General features: G+C 53.4%; 1 protein-coding gene and 1 long non-coding RNA gene across 3 annotated transcripts in view; one reads left to right on the top strand and one right to left on the bottom strand.

Annotated features, from left to right (window-relative positions):
- Positions 1 to 4,174: 4,174 nt before the first annotated feature.
- On the bottom strand, positions 4,175 to 4,775 carry LOC126507271 (uncharacterized). Its single transcript, XR_007593466.1, has 2 exons — positions 4,636 to 4,775; positions 4,175 to 4,497 (listed from the first exon to the last, which is right to left on the bottom strand). It is a non-coding gene; the product is annotated as an uncharacterized lncRNA (long non-coding RNA).
- A 355-nt stretch (positions 4,776 to 5,130) lies between these two features.
- Positions 5,131 to 10,098, top strand: part of Itpk1 (inositol-tetrakisphosphate 1-kinase) — a 134,576-nt gene continuing 129,608 nt past the window's right edge. Inside the window, exon 1 of one of the 2 annotated variants that reach the window (XM_050151543.1) lies at positions 5,131 to 5,354. In XM_050151543.1, the coding sequence (XP_050007500.1) occupies positions 5,260 to 5,354 (95 nt within the window). In that variant the 5' untranslated portion in view covers positions 5,131 to 5,259. The remainder of the gene's footprint in view (positions 5,355 to 10,098) is intronic. The other variant, XM_050151545.1, reaches the window with a different exon arrangement.

Here is a 10,098-nt window from a genome sequence, read left to right as displayed (position 1 = left end):
TCTCTCTCTCTCTCTCTCTCTCTCTCTCTCTCTCTCTCTCTCTCTCTCTCTCTCTCTCTCTCTCTCTCTCTCTCTCTCTCTCTCTCTCTCTCCTCTTTACTGAACTGGAGCTCACCAACTCACCAATTGGCTAGGCTGGCTGTCAATCAAACTCTAGGTCTCCTTCAGTCTTTACCACAGAGCTGGGGTTACAGACGTCCCTTGCCACCCCCAGGTCTCTTATGGGTATTTGACATCTGAACTCAAGTCCTCATGCTTCAAGCCAAGCACTTTACCCGTTGAGTCATCTTCCTAGAAATCCAAAATATTTTATTTGTTCAATAAATATGCAGTGAAAAATGAGGCACCTCTCCCTCCAATCTGTATTCTTATGTATCTTTTCAGAATGAAATGATCTCTGTTCACATGAAAGTAGTAGGGTTCATGCTTCCCTGACCTTTTTTTAAAATGTGTGTTCATGGTTTATGTGTGCAGGTGTGTGTGTATGTGTATGTATGTGTGCATGCACACACGCGCTTGGAGGCCACTGAACGGTCTTGGGAGTTATCTTCAGAAACACCATCCAAAATCTTTGAGATAGGGTCTTTTATCAACCCAGAGCTCTCAAGTTAGGATAGGCTGGCTTGCCAGTGACCCCAGGTACCACTCACCTCTGCCTCCCCGGTTTTGGGATTACACGTGTGTTCCACCACCTCTGGCTTTTCATGCGGGTGCTGGGAGTCGAACTCAGCTTCTCACGCTTGCGAGGCAAGCCCTCCACGATGGTGCTGTCTCCTTAGATTCTTTACCTCATGTTTCCCAACACAAAGGTAGTCTATTACAGACTCTGTTACACTTAAACGGCTTTTCTTTTCTCTTTTCTCTTGTTTTGATTTTTTTTTCTTGTTTCTCTGTAGCTTTGGTGCCTGTCCGGAACTAGCTCTTGTAGACCAGGCTGGCCTTGAACTCACAGAGTCTGCCTCAGCCTCCTAAGTGCTGGGAATAAAGGCGTGCGCCACCACTACCCAGGTGTTTTTTCCTTTTAAAAATAACGTATCTGAGAGACACTTTGATATCTGCTCTTCTGAGGGCCACACATGAAGATCGCCATCAGTCCTTGCTTTGTTCTCTAGCTGGTGGCCCTTCTTTGCCAGAAGGGCTTCCCTGACTGGGCTCCCTGGATTACACACTCTCCTGGCTTTCCTTCCATTCCTCCCTGGCTTTGCTGGGTCCTGTTCTTCCCAGCCTCTGAACCATGCCCCTCGGCTCCATCCTTGCCCTTTCCTCTGCCTACACTCACACCCTAGGTGATCTCATCCAGTCTTGTGGCTCCAAGCAACATCTCTACGCACACACCACACCTCCCGATGTTATCTCCAGCCTGAGTCACAGCCGTAACTCCAGCCTCTTTCATCGATTGCCTTCACGCCTTCACGCTTGCTGTCTTTCTACTGAATAGCTGGTAGAACTCCTGATTGGAGGCCCCAGACCGGTGCCTCCTTTTGTCTCCCTGTCTACATAGCTGGTGACTCCATTCTGCCGTCATCTAGGCCAGGATCCAAAACACGGATGCAGTTGCACGTACCACTCAGAGCAGACGCCACGGGCTTTCCCTTCCTTTCCCTCTGTCTGACCATGCTGAGCCACAGTCATCACTGGCCTGGGCTACTCTAACAGCCTCCTGCTTGTCTTTCTCCCCTATTCTTGCTTCCCTGACAGTGGCTCAACACAGCAGCCAGGTGATCCAAGTAAAACCAGACAAGGTCTATTGTCATAATGAGACTCCCATCACTTTTAGCGGAGGAGACCCCCAGCCCTTTGTTATCTGGCACCTTCCTCCCCCACTATCCCCTCCTAAGCTCCTGCGACTCCAGCCAGCCGGCCTCTTCACTGCCCCCAGCTAACAGATTCATGCTCCACCTCAAGGTACTCACTGTTCCTTAGTCTCACCCCAGTCATGTATCTGCCTCGCTGCTTGCTGACCCTTGTTGAACTTTTGTTCAAATGTCACCTTCCTAAGATGTCTACCTCAATCACCTGTCCAGATCTCTAGCATGGCTCTTCCAGCTAGGCAGCCTCTTTCCCACCTGGACAGCAGAAGAAGCTGAGGTGGATTAGGACTCCTAAGATAGGTTTCCCTGAAGTTATTGCCCGAGAGACCACCACCCTAACCGGGTCCCCACTTCAGACAGCATCACAGCATCAGAACATAGCGCAGTTTGGACATCGCAGCCACCAGTCTTTTGTATCCTGGAGGGATTTTCTCTTCTCTTCTCTTCTCTTCTCCTCTCCTCTCCTCTCCTCTCCTCTCCTCTCCTCTCCTCTCCTCTCCTCTCTTCTCTTCTCTTCTTTTCTTTTCTCTTCTCTTCTTGAGACAGAGTTTCTCTGTGTAACAGCCCTAGCTGTCCTGGAACTAGTTCTTGTAGACCAGGCTGGCCTCGAACTCACAGAGATCTGCTGGGATTAAAGGCGTGTGCCACCACCACCCGGCTGGAGTGCTTTTCTTCGGGGGTTACTCCTCAGTTAGAACACAGAAGATTTGAAGGCTAGGGACCTGCTAAATCACTTAGCAAGTGGGTGGGCCTCCCTGGTCACTTTAGAACTCTTAGCGGGAACAAACCTTTCTTAGTTACAGCTCAGAAGGCCAGGAGGAGGAAGGATTGGGGCAGGTTCATTGGGGAATAAAGCATCTCCTGAGGCTAGGTCTTAAAGGGTTTCCTGTGAGCCAGGGAACTTCTAGGACCTTGCACATGCTTGCCCTGAAGGCCAGGTCCCTGTAGCACCTTCAGTTCTGTGGGAAACTCCAAGTGGGGTATTTTCTGCTCGTTTTCCAGATGAAGGCAGCAGAGCAGCATCAGCTAGCTCACATTAGGAGGCGACCACAGGATACAGTCCCTGGTGTCTTCCCCAACCCCCTGGCTACCCCTCGCATACTCCCTAGACAGGTATTTTCCCTTCTAGGGTCATAGTTCTTGTCCTTTCAACCCTGAACTGCTCGCTGCACTTACTCTGCTTTCTATCTAGAAAACGGCCCCCAACCCCAAACTCCTACTCTTCCCGTCTTCCAATGTCACAGTTTCAAGTCACTCAGCAAAGAGGACAGACTGCCCTGTGCCTTGTATCTCTCACACGGCCCTCATCACATGCTCCAGGAGTCGACAGCTTGTGTGCCTCTGCCTTACTCATCTCTGGACTCCAAGGACAGCACTACCCCGCCACACCCTGGATTCCCTGCTTCTGCTGAGGACAGGAAGGAACTCCAGCGAGCACCCTGAACCACTCAGATGCGGGGCTCCTCAGAAACTCAGCCTGCACCATGGTGACTTCAGCAGGGAGACCCTTTACTGTTGCCCGTGTGTTTGCTCCCTAGTCCTTTCTTTCACTGCCTCGGACTTCCTGTCCCCATTTCTTCTTTCAGTCCGAGGCTGGCCACGATGTTCCGCAGAAACAACCTTCTTGAGACTCGGAGCTGAACCTTGAAGCTGTCACCCCTGGCCCTCTGGCTCCCTTGGTCCAGGATACACAGTCCCTGTTTTCCAGGACCACCCTGCTTCTAACCCTCTCCCGTCCCTTTCTCCTATTAAAGAAAAATTAAACCCACTAGACTTTATTTAAGAAGCACCCAGATCTCACAGCAGGGGAACACCCCAGCTCCACTCTGGCTAAATGCAAAGGAGGGAAGTCACTGCCAGGGAGCAGAATGGGGCATCTGTGGGCAGAGAATTACCGAGCAAAAGCCTCAGGGCTCCCGGGATTCTGGTTCAATTTACTTGATGGGATTATTATTATTATTATTTACATTTATTTGTGTGTGTGTGTTACCACATGAGAGTAGGTCAGAGGAGAACATGGGAGTTGGTTCTCTCCTACCCTGTGAGTCCTGAGGAACTGAACCCTGGTTGTCAGGTTTAGCCAAAGTGCCTTTACCATCTGAGCCATCATCTCCTCAGCCCCACTGACAGGATTCTTACTGTAGGCAGGCCGAGGTGATCTGATACCGAGGTTGGAGAACTTTTCTGACTCAGCAGGATTCTTGCTAAAACTGAACCAAGGGGGGGGGGTACAAGGACACCGCCCAAGGTCAGGCTCTACACGGAGGACTCAATCTGATTCCAGTCCCGTCAAGGCCCATTTCTGCCTTTCTACTAACAACTTTCACTTCTCTGTCTTCAATCCAAGCATTTTAATCATCTCAGACATTCAAAAAATTGCCTTTATTTCCAAAGCCTAAAAGTGTCTCTCCTCACCCACGCCAAGGGAAACCCATGTGTCTGGGAAGAGCCTTAATTTCTCTTTCCTATGCCTGAAGCATTCTGATGGCTGGAATGTTACCTCATGGACAGGGGCAGGGTAGGTGGCTCAGAGAATCCAGGGATTGAGACAGAAGTCGATCGATGCCCCTTCAACTGGCAAAGAAAAGCCCCTCCTGAAGATGCTCCGTGCACTCTTGCATGGAGTCCCAGTCCCTCTTCTCTCTCGGTTGGTTATAGGGCATCCCAGAGTGTGAACCTGAGTCAGCTGTGGAAATATTACAGGACAATTGCAACGAATTGCCTCCGGGGCAATCCCCCTGGGCTGCCAAGGAACAACGACGCCCAGTGGGTTTTGGCCACCCTCCAAGACATACACAAGGCGCCCACACCACGACTCCCTCACCCCGCACTCTGTACTGGCCACCATCCAGCACCCCGCCACTAGCGGCGGCGCCTTTAAGACTCAGCGGCTCCCCCTGGCGGCCCCTCGTGCTTCCTCCTTCGGGAGCTCTGCTCCAGGCCCCCGCGTGTGCGCGAGCACCGGGGCACGGAGGGCGGGGGACGCGGCGGCGCGCGCCCCGTGGGATCCACGCGCGCCCCAGAGGCACGCGCAGGGGGGGGAGCCGGCGCCGCGGGAGGGCGTGCTCCTCCTCGGGCTCGAGGCACGGGTGCGGTCACGGGCCGCGGCCCCGGATCCCTGGAGCCCTCAGGCGGCGCGCGGTGCTGCGGGGCGCACGTCCCGGCGCAGGCGAGCCCCCCGGGGCGGAGGGGGCGGGGCGGCGACGGTGCGCGCCCACCCGCCGGGCCCAGCCAGTGGCGCGGCGCGCTGAGCCTCCGCCCCCGGCCACTGCCCCGCCCCGGCCCGCCCCGCCCGCCGCCCCGCCCGGTAGGACCGCGCGCTATAGCCCGCTCCGCGTCCCCGCCGCCGGAGGAGGTGCCCGCACGCTCGCGGCGCGCGCCGGCCCCACACGCTCGGCCTGTGGGCGATTTCCTCCGGACCCAGGCTCCCGGGCCGAGGAGGAAGAAGATGCAGACCTTCCTGAAAGGGAAGAGAGTTGGCTACTGGCTGAGCGAGAAGAAAGTCAAGAAGCTCAATTTCCAGGCCTTCGCAGAGCTGTGCAGGTGAGGAGGGACGCGGCTCGGGGGACCCCTCGCCGCCGGAGCCCGGCTGCTCTCGGCGGGCGCGGGGCAGGCGACGGCGACCCGGGAAGGAGCGGTGCGCGCGGAGGCTGGTTCCGAGCAGCCGGGGGACCGCGGGGGGCCGCGGGCTGTGTCCGAGGGGAGCGTGGCCGCTGTGGGCGATGGACTCGGATCGGGGCTCTCAGGTGCACTGGGGTCGTGCCGGGAGCTCCCCGATCGTCCAGGGCGGCGGAACCCGGGAAATCGGGGAGTCCACGCCGTCAGTCAGAGGCTTGAGGGTACTTTTTGGACCGGTGTGTTTTTCTTCCTTCCTTTCCTTCCCTTTAGCAGATCAGCGTACCCGCGTTTGTGTGGAGCCTACTACGTGCCTCGCGTGTGCACAGCTCCTGAAGCTGTCATTGCATATCACCCGGTTTAAACCCAGTTGAAATGAGTAGCGATACTTGGCTTGTCTGTGTTGATTTGCTGTCTCATTAGAGCCTCGCAGTAGTCTTGCAAATCAGCCAGGGTGGTGATTCTGGGCCACGTGTCTGAGAAGAGGGACACCCATCAACAGAGAGGTGGGGTACCTGCCCGTGGTCCCAGGGCTAACGAGTGGCAGAGCATAGAGAGTGATGGGTGGACCCGTGGACGGTAGAATTGTCCTCTGCCCTCTGGGCTGACAGCCTAGTTCTCACTGTATCGGTGCTTCGGTCGCAGAGACCTGGGATTTTGATCTTGTTCTTAATACATTACAGAGGTGCAGAGTGCCTTGAGTCAGGTGTGCCTTGCCTCTCTGAATAGCCGTTGGTCACAGCCTCCTTACAAAAAAAAAAAAAAATAGCCTAAGAGAATCCAGTCCCCGAAGCCCTCTGCAAACTCGGGGCGGAAGCCCTTTGTTAAATCATGTTTCCACTTGGTAGATTTGACTTTTGAAAATGGACTTCAGTTGTACTTTTATTTCTGGTGGGCTCCCGAATCGAGAATTGAGCAGTTGGTATTCCTTATCCCTTGGTGTACAGAGGTGAGTAGCAGTCTGGGCTGGCACAGAGAGGCAGGCCTGGCAGCATTACTTTGCCCCTCATAGCTGTCCAAGAGCTTGCTGCTCCCCCCTCCCCCAGGATGGGATGTGCCTGTTTATAAGGGGGCCCTGGTTCTGCACCCCTTGGTCTCCTTGTGGTTTTGGAGGAGTCTCCCAGACAGGCCTCTTAGGAGAAAGCAGGCTTTTCATGGCCGGCCGGGCATTCAGTGCATCCCAGAATTCACAAGGAAATCAAGAGGAACTCAGAGCCAGAGCTTTGGAAAAGCCCAGGGCTTATGGACCATTTTTTTGAAAGGACAGTTGGACGTTTGTACGGTAAATAAACACACTGTGAGACGATGCCCTAGAGGGCAGAGAATTTTGGAGAAGCCCCTCTGACATGTTCTGGAAGTCCAGTTCTGATGTGAGGGGACCAGAGCTCCCCCTGCTGCCATATAATTCTTGGGAAATCTCAGTTCATCCCTTGTACCTTGTTTATTGATAGCAGGAGGGGTCACCCTTCATCTACACCTGAGGCTTGGCCTTGACCTGGCCTGTTTTACTCTGAAATTAGTAGGCTGCAGCAAAACAGTCCTAGCTGAAGCTTAAGGGTTAAGTACTCACTGCCTGACTTGCAGTTTGGCTAGCTCTTCTCCTGGGCTCTCCTGTTTTTAAAGAGGCCAGGGGGACCCAGGGCACCCCAGGGTGTCAGCCCATTGCAGGAAAATGTTCATCAAGCCTTCATTTCTCAGGAAGGGTTGTGAATTCGAGGTCTAGTTGCCTTCCTTTGCCCCAGTATTGCTTCAGAGAGATGGCAGAAGGTCCCCGGGCCCTTCTAGCAGTCCAGGAATGTGTGTTTTTTTTTTTTTTTTTTATTAGTATAGCCTTAGATGCTTTGTAGCTGAAGCTTAAGAAGGAAAACACCAGAAAGAGTTTTTCTGTTGCTTCGTTACTTTCAAGGCAGTGCCCCCTAGTGGCCGTACCTTTAACTAAACAACTGTTGAGATAGTGACACCCCCCCCCCATCCCCTTTACTGTGTTTTGTTTATTGTGAACGCAGGAGTTGTCTGAGTGGCATCGGAGACATTGTGAACGGGCACCAGGAGTCCTGTTCCTGACATTCAGAGGCTGGAGGGCAGCGCTTCTGTACTGGCGGATGGTGACTTGTCTATGAATTTCCTGACGAAGAGGGCTGGGGGTGTTGGGAAAAAGACTTGAACTCTGTTCCAAATGTTTGGAGCAGTATCCGTGCAGGGAGGACTCCTAGGCTGCACTGGAATGAGTGGTTTAATGTCAGGCCTTGTAAAAAAAAAAATCCTATTTCGGCCAGAGGAGATTGCCTCCTCCAGCCCTTATTTTACAGACAGGGAAGTGGGTGCCAGGGGGGCAGGGTCCATACTTCTCCTTTTCTTTAAGAGCTCACAGTCCACCCTGGAGACCTTGTGCCTGGCTCAGAGGGCAGAGCAGCCTCTCCTTTCAGGCACTCCTACCCTTGTTAATGTCCAAGGGTTCAGCTGCTGCTCACAGTCTCTAGGGACACTTTTCCTTGCAAGGCTGAGCTGTGTCCTCAGTAGCTTACACGGTCTGTTTTTCCTGAAGGGGGTGAGCAGGCCACTTCCATATCCTGGGAGGTGCCCCACCTGTCATATAGGCAGGTATAAAAGTCAACCTTTTAATTATCTGTCCTGATAGGATGGGGCCTCTGGCTGGCCAGCAGATGAGCTTTGGACCAACTTGTTTATTCCCGCTGCTCCGGAGTCTTCTCCCAAGCACAGGAGCGTGCTCTGGTTGCGTCTGGTTGCCCTTCCACCTACCTCTCTGTCCCTCACCTAGGAGCACCTGGGGAGCCCCCTCATCCCTCCTCTCTATGGCTTTTCCAAGATGTTCAGCTGAGGTTTCAGGGGAAGTGAAGAAGAGGAGCTGGCTTAAACCTTGGGCGTGCCCAGCTGAGGATAGCTGCCCTGGGTTTCCTTCTTTGGTGCATAAGGCTTTCCTTCGGCTCTTCTCAGTCTTTCTCCAGGGGACTGTGTTGTAGGTAGTGGAGGTCGTGGTGAGCCTTGTCTGTCCTCACTGTCATTCTTGTTTGGTTTGAGACAACACATCACTCTACCAGACCCTTCTGGTCTCAGACTCATGAGGACCTTCCTGCCTCAGCCTCCTGAGTGCCAGGCTTAGAAAACTAAGCCACCACACCCAGCTCCACTGTAGTTCTTAACGATGTGTGACCTGTGACTTAGCTCTTGCAAGCTTTCTAGTAGAAATGGGGAAACCAAGGCTTGAGAACTGTGAGGACCCTTGCCGCCAGGTGGAAGGCTTCTGTGAGCCCAGCCTTCTCTCTCTCTCTCTCTTTCTCTCTTTCTCTCTCTCTCTCTCTCTCTCTCTCTCTCTCTCTCTCTCTCTCTCTCTCTCTCTCTCTCTCTCTCTCTCCCTCCCTCCCTCCCTCCCTCCCTCCCTCTTTTCTTTTGGGTTTTTGAGACAAGGTTTCTCTGTAGCTTTGGAGCTTATCCTAGAACTTGCTCTGTAGACCAGGCTGACCTCGAACTCACAGAGATCCTCCAATCTATCTCTGCCTCTGAGTGCTGCCATTAAAGGCGTGCACCACAACTGCCCGGCTAAACCTAAATCTCTCTCTCTCTCTCTCTTTTTTTTTCTTTTAAAGATTTATTTATTTATTAAGCATACAATGTGCTGCTGGCAAGGAAGACACCAGGTTGGGATCCACCATGTGGTTGTTGGGAATTGAACTCGGGACCTCTGGAAGAGGAGCCAGTACTCTTACCCTCTGACCCTCTGAGCCTAAATCTCTTTATTGGAGGATGCAATCTCCTTGTTTGCCCAGTGTGTCTTCCTTGATCAGCAGGGCCTTTTTGAGGCCATCGGGGCTAGCTTAGCGTTTAAGGAATGCGTTTATGGGAGACATCTCAGACCAAATCATCTCACTGTCCTTACTCACCAGGGCCCGGTTTATATGGTTCTCGGAAAGGACCCAGGAGTTATGTGTACCAAGCGCTTTCTGGAGTCCAGGCTAGGTATCAGGTAGTGTGTTGGAGTACAGTGGTGTTCATAGGGCTTGGAATTTGGTATCAACTCTAACTTAGTCCTGGAGAGTGCTTTTAGGCCTGTCCCTTCCCCTTGGGCTCTACATCCCCCCCCCCTTTGGAGACAAAGTCTCACTATGTAGTCTAGGCTGGCCTTAAACTTGAGTTCCTAGCCAGGTGGGCGGTGGTGGAGCACACCTTTAATCGCAGTACTAGGAAGGCAAAGACAGGCAGATCTCTATGAGTTGGAGGCCAGCCTGGTCTACAGAGCTAGTTCCAGGTCAGGCTCCAAAGCTACAGAGAAACCCTGTCTGGGGGTGGGGAGAAAAGAAAAAGGAAAGCAAACCAAAACAAGCAAACAGAAACTTGAGTTCCTTCTGCCTTGACCCCCTCCTCAGTGCTGGGTTACAGATTTTCCAAGAGGACCTTGCAGTCCTTGTGTTTTTGCCGGAGAATTGGACCCATGCATGACAGGCAAGCGCTGCTAAGCTACACCCCAGCCCTATTTCATCCCTTAAAACAAGGCCATCTGGAGCTCGCTCTCTGCTGGAATCGCTTAGTATTCTGGGCTGGGATTCCGGGAGACTGCAGGAGGACTGAATGAGCTGGTCTGCGGCTCGGGCTCGGCTCTTTCCCGTATGTTTCAGTGGCTGGCTCTGCCATGGTCTCAGAGCCGTGCGGGAGGGAG

Source organism: Alexandromys fortis, unplaced genomic scaffold, assembly GCF_014885135.2.
Source record: "Alexandromys fortis isolate MF-2015 unplaced genomic scaffold, M_Fortis_MF-2015_v1.1 scaffold_63, whole genome shotgun sequence".
NCBI lineage: Eukaryota > Metazoa > Chordata > Mammalia > Rodentia > Cricetidae > Alexandromys > Alexandromys fortis.
Note: the sequence above shows the minus strand (reverse complement) of the source record. Positions and strands in the feature narration are given on the sequence as shown.